Source organism: Rhineura floridana, chromosome 1 (genome assembly GCF_030035675.1).
Source record: "Rhineura floridana isolate rRhiFlo1 chromosome 1, rRhiFlo1.hap2, whole genome shotgun sequence".
In the NCBI taxonomy this organism is placed as follows: Eukaryota; Metazoa; Chordata; class Lepidosauria; order Squamata; family Rhineuridae; genus Rhineura; species Rhineura floridana.
The window spans coordinates 94,199,431-94,214,682 of record NC_084480.1 but is presented as its reverse complement, the minus strand read 5'-3'; the positions used below and the strand labels follow the sequence as shown (position 1 = coordinate 94,214,682).

Sequence of the window (15,252 nt, the reverse complement as noted above, 5' to 3'; positions counted from 1 at the left end):
CATGAATAAAGAACGACCTTATACTGTCACACTCTAGCCTAGTCACTCCTTCTAGCCTAGTACTGTCTACTCTGGTAGTGTTTCTTTGAGGGCTCAAGAAGGGGTCTTTCCCAGCCATGCTGTCTGATCCTCTTAATTGGGGGTATCTGAGACTGAAACCTGGCAAAGCATTTGCTCTGCCACCAAGTGATTGCCTGTCCCTTTGCATGAAGAGTAATATGTTTGTTAACAGAGGGAAAGATAAGTAATATTGAGAAGAATCTCTCTTCCAGGCAGAATTGTCCAAGAGAGGGGAAGCAAGCGAGGGCCCTATTCACTTGGGAGAACAAGAGTATCTCACTCTGTTCCTCCTCCCTGCCTTTCGCTGACAGTACTCCAGGCCAGGAACCTTCAGGAGATGCAGTCTCCCAAATACCTTGGAGCCTCCAACAGGAGGCAAAGCAGGATGAACTGTGGGGCCCCTACTGAGATGTTCCCCACTGCCTCGATCATTATCCTGAATGTGAGGCAATTTCCCATTTCCTTATTGAATTTGCCAACTTAGTGGGAAGCAGTGACTCACACTGTCCATTTTGATTTCTCTCAGTTCCTCATTTTTCCAATCTTAAATTCAGCTCTTCATATTTTCACATCAGTTTGCAATTTCTAGTTTAGAAAAAGTCTTTATTAAAATTCATCAGCATTCTGCTGTGAATTTCTTCTACTGTATACACATTTTTGTATGCAATTTCCCCAAATATACATATTTTTGCAACGCACTTTTCCCTAATATAATACATTTTTGTATGTTATTTTCACTAATATGTGCATTTTTATGTACATTTACCCTAGTATATGCATTTTTGTACATATTATTTGGCTGGAGAACTGCATTACACAATTAGGAGAAATGCAATTTTTGAAGGATTACCTTTTGTGTATTGTTTTGGCAAGTGGAAATTACCGGTAGATAGGCTTGCCTTTAAATGTAAACTGAATCAAAATTCTCCCCATCCATACTCACACTTTGGGATGCCCAGCTCTGCGTCCTGAGTAAAATTGCTCAACAAGTGATGCTCTAAAGCACAGTGCCATGTGCCATTTGTCATCTGCCACTCTGCCTGGGGAAGAGAGGTCCTTTCAGTTCCCACTTGGAAGAGTACTGCAGATGAGAGCTGACACCTTGTGTAGGCTTCACCTGGCCCAGGGAGGGGGCTGAAAAAAACAAGAGACGGCCTATGGACTACCAGTTAGCTATCTCTGTTCTGAGGTTTGTAAAGTTATAGTCACAGAAGAACACGTGCTTGGATATCAGACCAGAGGTATTTCAGATTAACTTTGAAATTGAAGTGTGCCAACTAAAATGTCTACTAAATATTTGCTAAGCTTATATTATTTATTTATTTATTTATTTTATTTAATTTATATACCGCCCTAAGCCAAAAAGGCTCTCTGGGCGGTGTACATAGAGGATAAACAAGAAAATATATGAATAGAACAAATATAAGAAAATCAAAAAGCAAAACAAACAAAGAACAGAAACCAAACAACATCAAAACATACCAGCAATGAAACACTGTTTTAAAATACACTACAAAACAATTTCTTTAAAAAGAATATTTAAAATTTTTAAAATGCCTGGGAGTATAAAAAGGTTTTCACCTGGCGCTGAAAAGATAGCAGCGTCGGCACCAGGCGTACCTCATCAGGGAGACTATTCCACAATTCGGGGGCCACCACCGAAAAGGCCCTGGATCTAGTCACCGCCCTCCGAGCTTCTCGATGTGATGGCACTCGGAGGAGGGCCTTAGATGTCAAGCACAGTGTACGGGTAGTTTCGTATTGGGAGAGGCGTTCCACCAGGTATTGCGGTCCCATGCCGTGTAGGGCTTTATAGGTCAAAACCAGCACTTTGAATTTAGCCCGGAAACAAATAGGAAGCCAGTGCAGACGGGCCAGAACAGGTGTTATATGAGCGGACCGTCTGGTCCGCGTCAATAGTCTGGCCACTGCATTCTGGACTAACTGTAGTTTCTGAACTATCTTCAAGGGCAGCCCAACGTAGAGCACATTGCAGTAGTCCAACCTAGAAGTTACCAGAGCGTGAACAACTGAGGCGAGGTCATCACTGTCCAGATAGGGACGTAGCTGGGCTACCAATCGAAGATGGTAGAAAGCGTTCCATGCCACCGAGGCCACCTGGGCCTCGAGAGACAAGGAAGGATCGAAAAGAACTCCCAAGCTACGAACCTGTTCCTTCAAGGGGAGTGTAACCCCATCAAGAACAGGATAAACATCCTCCATCTGGGCAGTGAAGGCACTCACCAGCAGCGTCTCGGTCTTGTCGGGATTGAGCTACTACTACTACTATTACTACTTTACAGCTATGTTGGGGGGAAGGTAATCAAATTCTGACTGATCTTAAGAGTGGGTGTTCCAGATTTATTTTCTTTAATGTTCTTTTGCTTTTAGTTTAGCCTGCATCACCCCCCCCCCAATTTAACAACAATATAAAAGTAATCTGAGCCTTCTGGAGTCAAAAGAAACATCCTCTTCTACTGTTTCCAATCATGAATTGGATGTCTGGGTTCCTTAATTAATTCCCTAATTAATTTCTCTATTAATTGGCAAAAATAGCTTCTGTGAAACAGCTTGAATGAGAATTCAAAATTACAGGGTTCTGGAATGGCCCTTGTTTAGCTCCTTTGAATACTATGTGTAAAGAGATCCTCTTTAAACATACACACATGCACTCGCACACAAGAAGAAATCTTTGGTAGTAAAAAGGGAACAAAACACCCAATAATTATATGAACAGGAACAGGATATATTTAAGAGGTTTGAAGAAGTTTTATTATGCATTAGAATTAATTTGCCTTTTTAAATACTGTACTGTACCACAGTTATGTAGAGCCTCCCCCCCCCCAATCAATTGCTTGTTTTCAACTTAAGTTTACCTAAAGTTTTACTGAAAAGCAATATACAAAGACAGCCATTGAACTGAGGATTAATTGCTATGGCAACTGAAATGTGGTGACTGAAAAGAGGGAGGATGTATTCTCCCTTCAGCTTCCTGCCAGCTGTCATATGCAACCTTTGCGGCCTGAATCAAGTCCAAAATATAGACTATGACCAGCTCTGAGAAACTATATCTGTATTTTTATAAATTGGTACAAGTATCACAGTATAAAAGAAGACTTAATCCCCTGAATTGGATGACAGACACTTGGCACTCTTGACAATGTTTGACAGAGAAATAACAGGATGCTTTGTAGTAAAACCTGGATTAATGATAAACCCCTCTTTATGTTATTGCAGTGTGGTGTAAATGAGAGAACTAAGCATTCTGTCAGCATGGGAGGGGTGGGGGTGCCCTTTCTATGCCCGGTGCAGGTTTAAGCGCTCTGTGGAATACTGTAAATACCAAAGTAGTGTTATTAAGAACTCTTTGCGGCACTTGTATTTTGTATTACACTGGTATTTTTCATAGGTCATGTAAACAAAAGAATTTCTGTCAGCTGCAGTATATTTGAGTGCAGAGCATTTGTATAACTGTTGGGTTCAGCAGGAAAGCTGAAAGTTTGCAGGGAGACCATGGTTTCCATATGTCTTTTTGGCCCATGATAGTGCAATATATTAAAACAGAAAACAAAAAAACCCAAACATCTTCCCATATTATTGAACTTCACAGTTTCACTGGATTTTCTGTCTTAGCATAATAATTAGCCTGCAGATTTTAAAAATGGGTTGTGAACATCACTTTATTTTACACTTGGTATCATGCAGTCACTCATGTTTGCTAGAGGTACTACTCTGCTAAAATTATTTAATTTGATGATATGTGCTTTGGCTTTTAATGTTGAACTGCTTCTAAAAGGATTAGAATTCGGAGATGAAGCCTTTTCTGGGCTTCAGTGATAGTTGAGACTGCGATGCAAACGAGTGACATAAACAAGCACAACTTTGTCTTGGGTCTGAGAAGAGCCAGTTCACTCCTGGATTCACATCCCTGATCCCTTGACTCACTGCATGGAGGTTACTGGGAAACAGAAGCTGATTGACCTTTTGGCTTATTACAAGCCTACTCCTGAGTCCAAGGGATCAGAATTTCATTAAAAGTGGATGGGTGGGTCTGTGTAGCCATGTGGATTTCATCCAGAAGGATGAGTTAAGATGCTTCAAGGATAATTCACGATTGTTTGAAGCTTGGTCTGCTTGTAGGTTGCAGGATACTGCATTTACAGCAACTAAATATTTCTGCCTGGAGGGTAAATAAATAAACAGTTAATTTTGAGAAAAGTTTCTTAGGGGGGAAAACACAAAACCTTTTTAGATACGTTTAGAAGTGTTTTCATCCTTTTCAAATTACAGATGCATCTGGGAATTTATTTACAGTGAACAGTGTAAGTTTAAACAGCAATTCTGTTCCCTACAAAGACAAGTATGCTTTCAGTGTGTTTAAAAATTTTGGCTATTTTCCAAATAGAGTTGTATGTTGTTTTTTTAAAACCTATTGCTTTTAAACAGGTGTGTTAGTCAAACATTTGGTATTGTTTAATAAATCAGGTAAATAAATCAACATTCTGATGTTTTAAGACTCTTTTTTAACGAAATTCATATGTTGATTACTCTGTTTATTGTCCATTAATTACATGATGACATGTCAATACCGCTTTGAATTCTCCAGTGGCTGGTCTAATACTATGTGGATCAGGAACTGAAGCCTCCAGGGCCAAATCCAGTTCTAGGTTGCTAACCTAGAGGAAAGACAGGTGTGTGAGGGGAGTAGTAGCTGTGGCATAGGGACTCTTTGGCAGCCCACCTTTGGAGGATAGAAGAGGCTCCAGTTTGTTCCTCTCCATCCCATCCTCTAAGTGGCCCTCCCATAAACCTAGTTGCTAACCAAGTTAATAATGTTTTGGCTCTAAAAATCTCTAGTAAACAGAAAGGTCTCTAACCAAGATAGATGTATGAAATCCTGAACTACATTACATATAACTTCTAATTAGGCCTTACCCTGCAGTTTGCATCATTATTCCTTTGAAGAGTTACATTGGTGAGTCCCAAACATTACTATGCCCCTCACTTCTCCAGGTTTCCAAATGATTGCAAGAATGTGACAATGCTTAACTCACTGGGTGGCCAGAGGCTATACACAACAGTCCCTCCATGTGGTTACAGCTGCCATAACATAAGCACCATCATTTGCTAAATGTCTTGGTTAGTGCTGTAGAGGCTTGGGCAGCTGCACTCTTCTGTTAGTTAACTGGGATACAAGAAAAACACTGGGCAGGTGGCTGTGCCAAAATAGAACCAGTGAATCAAGGAAGCTTTCTGTTGAACGATAAACAATATAGGTAGTAGCTCCTTGTTGTTGAGGCTGCAATGCAGCTAAGTGAAATTGGGTGGGGATCAGATTGTTGATTGGAAGAGACTATGAAAGAACATATGCATCTTGGGGAGGCAGAAATGGGTGACAGGAAATGTTGTGAATAAAAGGTTTCCAGTGCTTTATTTGTTTTTTTGTGGGGGGGATTTCATTAGGTAAGCATGGCAGTTTCAAAGTTTTTTGCTTTGTTTTCTAAATACAAGTGAAATAAACATGTTAAATTGGATCAATCTCTAGGGCATCAAAAATTATCTGATGCAAATTATACTAATTTGCATAAGAAAGCTTTCTGGGAAATTTTCCAGAAAAGCTGCATCACTGTGGGGAAGTAGTTGCATGTTGTCTATGTGAATAAATAAATAAGTTTGGATCCAGAGGAAGTATTGGTGGGGATGTCTTTAAAGACAGCTCAGAAATTACAGTTTCTATTCAATGTAGCGGGTAGATGACTAACTGGGAACATATTTTGCCAGTTCTAAAACAACTGCACTGGCTACCAGTCCATTTCCCCCCAAAACTGTTTTTAGTTTTAAAAACTTAATGGTATAAGATGAACTTGCCCAAGTACTAAGGTCATTTTCAGAGGCCCTTCTTGAAGCCTTCAGAAATTGTGGATGTTGCCTGGAGATGATAGGGCCTTCACTGTTGTGATATCCCAGTTGTGGAATGCTATCCTCAGGGAGGCTCACATGGCACTGAGCTTGAGGTTCTTTCAGCACCAGAGGAAGACCTTTTATTTGCCCAGGCCTTTCAGATCTCTTGAATTTATTTTCTTTGATCTGGGGTTGTCTTCAAGGATGGTCTGGAAATAGCCAAAATGTGGTTGCCAGAATGTTGTGTGAAGCCTGGTAATTGGACCATATAAAGCTCAAACAATATTGTTGATGCAAGATCCCAATTTGTTTCTGGGCTCAACATAAATGACTGGTATCGTTATAGCCTATGATCAGATTTAACCTTCTACCATATGAACCTGCCCAGTCCTAAGATCCGCTTTAGAGGCTCTGCGCTCCATCCCATCACCACTGACAACTAAAAGAAACAAGGTGAAATGCCCTCTATGGGGAGATCTATTGGGTTCCCAAATTTAGATGGGTTTGAAGAGCGATGTTGGGTTGCCAACCTTTTCAGGCCCATGGGTACATTTGCAAATTACAGAAACTGTCGTGAGCACCACACTCACACATGCACACACAATCAAGCCACATCCTATCCTAGTATATTGGTTACAGTAGAATGCTTCTTTCAATCTAATTTTTAGTGGGGCAACGGGGGACCCTGCAAACACCAGAGAACGCCTCTGTGGGCACAAGTGCACCTACAGACACCTTGTTGGTGACCCCTGAGCTATGTGCTCAGTCTGGCTTTTAATGCTTAGTGTTCTGATTATAAGTTGTTTTAGTTTTAGATCCCCTGAGTGAGGGGATCAAGATGGTGGTAAATACATCACTCTCAACTGGTAAATACCATCAACTCTCAAGGAGGCAATAATTAAACCAATCTTAAAGAAGTCCTCCTTGGATCCCCAAGATCTGAACAACTACTGCCCAGTCTCAAATTTGCCATTTTTAAGCAAGGCGGTAGAACGGGTGGTGGCTAAATAGTTGCAGGTGCACTTGGAGGAAGCAGATTATCTGGATCCATTTCAATCGGGTTTCAGGCCTGGACATGGGACTGAAACAGCCTTGGTCGCCTTGGTAGATGATATGAGGAGGGCATGGGATAGGGGCGAATGCACCTTCCTTGTCCTCCTCGACCTCTCAGCGGCTTTTGATACCATTGACCACGCTATCCTCTTGGACCGCCTGAGGAGGTTGGGTATGGGGGGCACTGTTTGGCAGTGGTTCCGTTCCTTCCTCTTCGGTAGGTACCAAAGAATAGCATTGGAGGAGGAGGTTTCGGATCCCTGGCCTCTCACTTGTGGGGTGCCACAGGGTTCCATCCTCTCCCCGATGCTGTTTAACATCTATATAAAGTCGCTGGGGGCAATCATCAGGAGATTTGGGCTGCAGTGTCATCAATATGCGGATGACACGTAGCTCTATCTCTCATTTAAATCTTCACCAAGGTTGGCTGTTGAAACCATGTCCAAATGTCTGGAGGCGGTGAGTGGCTGGATGGGAAGGAATAGGCTGAAGCTGAACCCAGACAAGACCGAGGTACTGGTTGTGGGTGACAAGGGAAGGTTGGGGGATGTGGACCTTGTGCTTAATGGGGTACGATTGCCCCTGAAAGAACAGGTCCACAGCCTGGGGGTCATTCTTGACTCCCAGCTGTCCATGGAGCCTCAAATCTCGGCTGTAAGCCGGACGGCGCTGTATCATCTCCATCTGATACAGTGGCTGCGCCCCTACCTCCCCAATCATCTGCTCCCACCAGTAGTGCATGCCGTGGTCACCTCTCGCCTAGACTACTGTAATGCGCTCTACGTGGGGTTACCCTTGAAAACGGTCCAGAAGTTGCAGCTGGTACAGAATGCGGTGGCTCGTCTGATTAAAGGTAGCTGCCGACAGGATCACATCACTCCTGTATTGAAGGAGTTGCACTGGCTACCGGTTGCTTACCGAACCCAATTCAAGGTGTTGGCTTTGACCTTTAAAACCCTATACGGTTTTGGACCAATCTATCTGAAGGAGCGCCTCCAACATCGTCAGGGATGCTGCTCAACAAGATCAGCCTCAGAAGACCTTCTTTCGATCCCACCGGTTAAAATAGCCAGACTGGTGAGGACCAGAGAGAGGGCTTTTTCAATAGTGGCCCCCACCCTTTGGAATTCTCTCCCAAATGATCTCCGTCATGCTCCCTCTTTGATGAGCTTCTGCCAGACCCTGAAGACATGGCTCTTCAGGAAGACTTTTGGGTGGCCTAGGCTTTTACTGTTGTTTTTAAATTTTAATGTTTAATGTATTGTTTATTCTGTACGTCGCCCAGAGTGGCTGGTGAACCAGCCAGATGGGCGACTAATAAATTTAATAATAATAATAATAATTTTATGCTGCTGCTTAGTTTGTAATACTAGGTCTGTTTTTGTGTTTTACTGGGATATAAATGAAACAATAGCAATGACTTGTACATAATCTACTCTTCCATTAGGAAAACATCCGTGTTTGGTGTAGGCATCCTAATAGTAGAATAAGTACAGAGATGTCAGAGTTGACATTATTTGCAGAACTTTTTCTATCTTTTTATTGTTTTAGAAGTATCAGGTAACAAAACATATACAACAGATATAATGAAAAACAAACAGAACCCCCCTTTCCCAAACCATAAATCCATTGAGCGTGTTTAATCATAACATCGTTGACAAGCGTTCCGATGTCGCAGTACATGTTTTGGGTCAAGTGACAAGTTATTGCTGATTAAAAATTAACAGTCAGATTTCCTAATAGAAACATCAAACAGATGTTGGGGAATCTTGCCATTGTCAGCTCAAAAAGGCCACATCTGCGCCATGTCATAAAATCTCAGCTAGGGGCATAGGACAAAAGCTAGGTTACAAACTGCTAACGTGTTATATTTTAAATTTGGTTTAGAAAAACAGGCAAAATCCAGGGGAAGCTTTATCAAGGAGGAAGAGTGCCAAGAAGGATAATTCAGTAAGTGAAATCAACAAGCCCTCTATTCTTTATATTTCACATCCTGTATGCCAGAAGCAGAAGAAGGTCCACCGAGTAGGCTCCATTACCTTCCTGGTTGGAAAGACACCCCAAAGAATCCGCAGGTAAGAATACAATGATGGTTTGCAAAAATGGCCTCCAATGACCTCCCTTTTCTGGCCCTCTCACTCAAGCCACCGCATTTTGCACTAGCTGCAGCTTCCAGACCAACCTCAGGGGCAGCACCACATAGGGCGCATTACAGTAATCCAGCCTGGAGGTTACCAATGTATGGACAACAGTGGTCAGGCTATCCCAGTCCAGAAACGGCAGCAGCTGCCTTACTAGCCGAAGCTGGTAAAAGGCACTCCTAGCCACCGAGATCACCTGGGCCTCTAGTGACAAAGATGGATCCAGGAAATCAGAACGCAGAGTCACATTATTGGGCCATCTAGCTCAATATTGTCTATACAGACTGGCAGTGACTCTTCAGAGTTTCACATGGGAGTCTTTCTCAGCCCCCTCCCCCGGAGATGCCAGGGATTGAACATGAGACCTTCTGCAGACAAAGTAGGTACTCTACCACTTTGCTACAGCCTTATAGATACTTATTTGTAGGAACTGGTATACCTATTAGAAATTGGATGTTCAAAGGAGATGAAAGGAACTTTGCCACCATTTATGTTGACATTGATGGTGTGGATTATGTTAAACTCCACTGAAAAGTATGCAGTAGCTGAAAATGTCAACTTTCATTTGAGGGCTGCTTCATCATGCATTCATAACAGCAGCAGAAAAGACTAAACCACATTTTCTTGTGATGAGGTGAAAAATCTCATAACTTATGAGGACAGGAAAAAAATGATAGGTCTGAAAAGTTTTCTCTGGTGTGGCAATTTTAGAGATTTTAATATGGGGCAGTTTTAAATAGATGCCTCCCCACATGAAAATCGGGTATGAAAGTGAAGGCACTACATATAGCTTTTATTTCTTCAGAAATAAATATGATAAACCTTTCAGAACTTGGACACCTGCTTTTGTATTTCTTTCTATACTTACATGTCCAGAAAAATACTTTGTAACCACTCTCCATAATTATAGCAAATGCTATTAGTATTTGGCTCAGTCAGTAACCCAGTTAAGGCAAAGCACTAGTGTAAGAACATAAGAAGATCCTGCTGGATCAGGCCATTGTCCCATCTAGTCCAGCATCATGTTTTCACAGTGGCCAACTGGAACCCCAAAAGCAGGACCGGAGAGCAAGAGCATTCTCCTCACCTGCTGTTTCCAGCAACTGGTATTCAGAAGCATACTGCTTCTGACTATAGAGGGAGAGCATAGCCATCATGACTAGTAGCCACTGATAGCCTTATCCACCATGAACTTGTCTAATCCTCTTTTAAAGCTATTCAAGTTGGTGGCCATCACTGCCTCCTGTGGGAGTGAATTCCATAGTTTTAACTATGCATTGCATGAAGAAGTACTTGAGAATAGCTATAAATTAGCATTTTGTTGTGTTTCATTTCACTTTTGTCCTTTTTGTTGTACTAATTTTTATGTACTTTCCTTTTGTATCATACATCCTTTTCTGAAAAGTAGAGACTTGGTTTTTTTATTTTGTTTACAATAGCACATCCATACCTCATTTATATAGGCATAGGCCTGCTGTCAAATCCAGCCACAAGAAAATCTTTTTTTCACAGTAGCCATGCTACCCTGATAATGTATTAATCTATCCCCGTGTCTCAGGAAGTATGTGCACATAATTTGGGATGGGGAAAATGCGAGACTAAATTATGAAATATGTGGCTTCTATGGTAAATGGATGCTCAGGTGAAATTCACACTGAAAAAATTAAAGGTCCATAACAAGGTAGGGAGCCAGTGTGGCATAGTGGTTATTGTGTTGGACTACGACTTGGGAGACCAGGGTTCAAATCCCTACACAGCTATGAAGCTCCCTGGGTGACCTTGGGTCAGTCACTGCCTTTCAGCCTCAGAGGAAGGCAATGGTAAACCCCCTCTGAATACCGCTTACCATGAAAACCCTATTCATAGGGTTGCCATAAATTGGGATTGACTTGAAGGCAGTCCATTTCCTTTTCAACAAGGTAGGGGGCTGAACAATGACTGGGAAGAGGAACACTGAAGACTGGTTCAGATGTGATCCCACACTATAGTTTGAATTAACAGTAGTTTAAACTCTGGACCATGATTTGTGTTCCAGACATACAGGCAAACCATGGTTTATGCAGCTTCTCTCTTCCCAGGCATTCCTGAGAATGCCCACTACTCTCCCAAACAACATCATCTGAGGACAAAGCAGTCTCCCAAACCATGTTTTGTCAGTTTAGACATGATGCCAAATTAGTTTGTCCAGAATTTGGTTTGCAAATCAGTTTCAAACTATGTTCTTTCAAACATTGTTTTCACAACCTTTTGTACGCAATTGTTTTGAAATACCTCTGAATTCTCTTTTTTTTTCCTGGACAAGTTAAGGAGTTTCCCCCCTATTTTATAAGTTAACATGCTTTCACAAGATTTTTAATCTTAGAAATGGAGGAATAAAAGAAACAATGGGTAACAGATTAGGGAATGTGGACTGCGCTATTAGCTATAGGCCAAGCCTTCCCTCCCTTGAGAAAAACCACTGGTCTGAATGCAACCATACCATCAACCTTTTATTTTACAATTTGTAACAGGGTTTTTTTAAGACTGCCCAATTCTAACCCAATCTGGAAATTAGTCTCACTGATTTATATTGTAAAATATTCAATCCAGTTTTCTTGGTTTATTTATATATATATACATATATATGTATATATAATTGGCCTAAGTTACTATGTTTTGTTTCATGGATGGCTGTAGGAAACAATTTGAAGAAATGACAGCTCATTTTCAGAAGGCTTCAGTGGAAGAACTCGCAAAGTATGTTGCCAAAACTACATCAGAAGAGAGGCAGAAAATATTGAAAGAATTTTATGGTGCAAAATATCCAGAGTTAAAGGACTTACTAAAAGTTGATGTTCCAGTTTCTGTTTCAGAAGGAAGTAAGGAAGGAGATGTGCACAGAGCCCTATCTAGAAGACAGTCCATTCCTAAGCATGGAAAATCAAAATCTAATCCTTCAACAGATCTCTGTGGCCAAAAAAGACATGAAGCAGAAGCAAAGCAATTTCAATACAATCCCTGCATACAGGCTGCTGTGGAAGATAAACAATTGCCCACTGTCGTTACCCAAGATAGCATTAGTAGGAGAAACAGTGAGGCATTCAAAGACTTTATGGCATCTGACTCATTAAGCAGTAAATCAGGAATAATTGAAGGGCTGTCTGCAAATACTGCTAAAGGACAGCCAAACTTGAAGGGGACAGAGTCGCCAAGAAAACCCTTTCTGTCTCCATCAGAAAGCAGACACGCTCAAATGTGCAAGAAAAATTCCTTTGCAGACATACTAGGAGACACCTCTATTTTAAATGACCTCTTCAAGAGTAATGCAAATAGACCAACAGAGCCACCCAGGAGGTCCCTCTCTGGTCCTGCAGAAAAAGCAAAACCTCGACCAAAAGACTTCTGGGACATGCTGAATGAGCAGAATGAGGAGAGCCTCGAAAAACTCACAGACATGGCAGCCATAGAGAAACTGTGTGAAAGAGCTCCTCTGATCACTTTGCGCAAGAAGAAAGAAGAGGACGAGAAGTCACTTTGGAAGAAAAATGACAATTTTTTATGGAAAAGAAACACAACTGGCACAGATGATGAATCTTTGTCTGATACATGATATGATGTCTAAATATCAAGGGAAACAAGGAAAATCTCCACAGGTGTTAATAACCCCCCCCCCAAACACACACACTTTTTATTCTTGGAAGTGGCTCGGTGCAGTTGTAAGCTTCTTTGGCTGTTTTGCCCCCAAGCTTGCTTTTTTCCTTTTACAACTCCTTCAAAAGAGTGTTCTCCTTCTTGAACTTCCACCCTCAATCTTTTTCAAAAGAAAAGAAAGTTTTTTTTTCTTTTTGAGCACTTTATCTCTTTCTCTCTCAAAAGAAGGGAAACCTGTCTGTTTTGAAGGAGCTGTAAAATGAAAATATCCTTGAAAAAGAGCTGAAGAAACTCAAAACACATTGCATCAATATTGAGAATAAAAGCATGCTCTTAGAACACCTGTTGATATTTTCCTTTTTGTTTTGGTCTTGCCTGTAGCCTAAATATGTCTCCCATTTTATCCATTTTAATCAGTTAACCTTTAAAGAAAGTATTAAAGCCATGGGCCTTTCCCATGATCAGAATGGTTCCCATAAAGACAAACACAGAAACTCTTCTTGCTTTCCGTATTCCCATTTAGCCCTCCCCTTCCATAGTCGAGATTTTTGTGTCCCTGCGCAGACACACACACCGAATGTGAGTGGGGAGAAGGAGGAAACATGGTGATTGCTCTGTGCACAGGTTTTGCAGCCTCATGTGGAGAACAATCACACCTTTTTGTGTTTTATTGTGATATGTTGGCCTTTGTGCACACCAGTGTTAGTGTCATATTTTCTGAAATTGTCAAGCCATGGGTGAAAATACAAGGTTTAACTGAAAACCTGATTGGAACTCCACTGAGATACTAATTATGTTTAGGACACTCAGACATCACAAAACCAAACCAAAGTTAACTGTTGCATACACTTTGGGATTAATCAGAATTGCCCAAATATTGTGACACCTTGAAAATACTTGATCAGTGATGAGCTAGTTTGGCAACTGTTAAATTAATAGCATATGAGGCCCCTGCAAATTTATCAAGCAGTAAGTATCTTCAGACATCACAACATTAGCCTGGAGGAGGATTGAGGAAGAACATATAGTTGTACTCTCCTACTTTGTGATATCTGAAACTTTTCTTGAAGATAGAGCAATTCCACTGGGATCATTTATACAGCAAGGTGTGTAACTTTAAAAGTACAAGCCTGCACGACATGTATTACTGGCTCAGTTCACACCTGCTGGAAACTAAAACTTGAAGGTAGCAGTTTCTGAATTTAGCAGCATGATAACTAGAAACTTGTCTCGTTCTATCAGGAGTATAAACTTTTAATTTTAGTGTTTTAAACTGAGGAAATTAAAAAAAACTGTACATATTTTATTCAGCCTTATTTTAAAATAAAGTGCAGCTACTTGCCACTAAGGGATGTGCTCTCACCCGTATGAAGTCTGGGTGGTTGATGGTGTTTAAAGCTGCTTGGAAACAAATCAATCACAAATCTCTATTAATTACCTTCTTGGCCTTCCTAACTGCATAGTTGTTCAATATGTATATTATTTTGTAGGTATATCCCAACTGGAATACTGAATACTTTAATGCATTTGGAATCACTGGGCACGGGTTGCCAGACATTGCACTGTAATGGAGCTTGTGAAACAGATATGTAAGCCTCATTTAAATGAGTAAAAACTGCTCAGTAGCCCTTGCCTGGTGGACATTGAACCCTTTCACTCCACTGTGCCATTGCTTGAATTAATTGCAAGCCAGTCCTGAGATGTGTGTGTGTGCGCATCCTTTCCTAGGGGCTGTATTCATCTAACCACTACTCAGAGTAGACCTATTGAAAATAATCAACCAAAGTTGGCCATGTCTAATAATTTCAGTGGGTCTGCTCTGAGTTGGACTAGCACTGAATACCACCTTTATTAATTGCCTTAGTGCACATCATTAAATTGGTAACTGAATTGCCAAGTGGCTTTGTTAAACAAATGATGGATGACTGTAAAACTAGCTTGGATCAAACTATTGCAAGCATTTTATTTGAAAATAAAAATAGTTTTATACCCAGTGCCTCATATGTGTAGCTGTGTACCTCTATGGAATTAGCAAAGTATCATTGTTTCTTGCATGCCTCAGTTTCTTCACAGTAGACTTGGGGGCTGCTTTGTACTATCCCTTTTGATAACATGAGGATGATGGTAAAACAGTCTCTTCTCTCTAACAAATGGACATCTAATAGGAGATCTTAGAATTCTCTTATGTGAACTTCCTTTATGCAGTGTGGCTTGAAGACTGATATGCTGAATGGCAGAAGCAGGTAAGCTGACTGAAATAAGACCGTGTGTGCATTTGGTGCTTGACTCGTGAAAATATAGTGATACCTACGTTGTGTCTCTATGTTTATCAAATGCATGGGGTGCCCTCATGATGCCTGTACTTTATTCTGATGTATGTCCACTGATTCTGCTGGCTTGTTTTGGCATATGCAGGAGCGATGAATGGCATGCCCTCAATCCCAACTTTTTTGTGTATTTATGGTGC

General features: G+C 41.1%; 1 protein-coding gene across 10 annotated transcripts in view; it reads left to right on the top strand.

The window, feature by feature from the left end:
• ERCC6L2 (ERCC excision repair 6 like 2) overlaps positions 1 to 14,778 on the top strand; it is an 82,034-nt gene extending 67,256 nt beyond the window's left edge. For 9 of the 10 annotated variants that reach the window (XM_061626385.1, XM_061626391.1, XM_061626399.1 and 6 more), the window contains 2 exons: positions 8,902 to 9,089; positions 11,832 to 14,778. In XM_061626385.1, coding sequence (XP_061482369.1) covers positions 8,902 to 9,089; positions 11,832 to 12,744 — 1,101 coding nt within the window. In that variant the 3' untranslated portion in view covers positions 12,745 to 14,778. The remainder of the gene's footprint in view (positions 1 to 8,901; positions 9,090 to 11,831) is intronic. The other variant, XM_061626426.1, reaches the window with a different exon arrangement.
• The last annotated feature ends 474 nt before the right edge of the window (positions 14,779 to 15,252 follow it).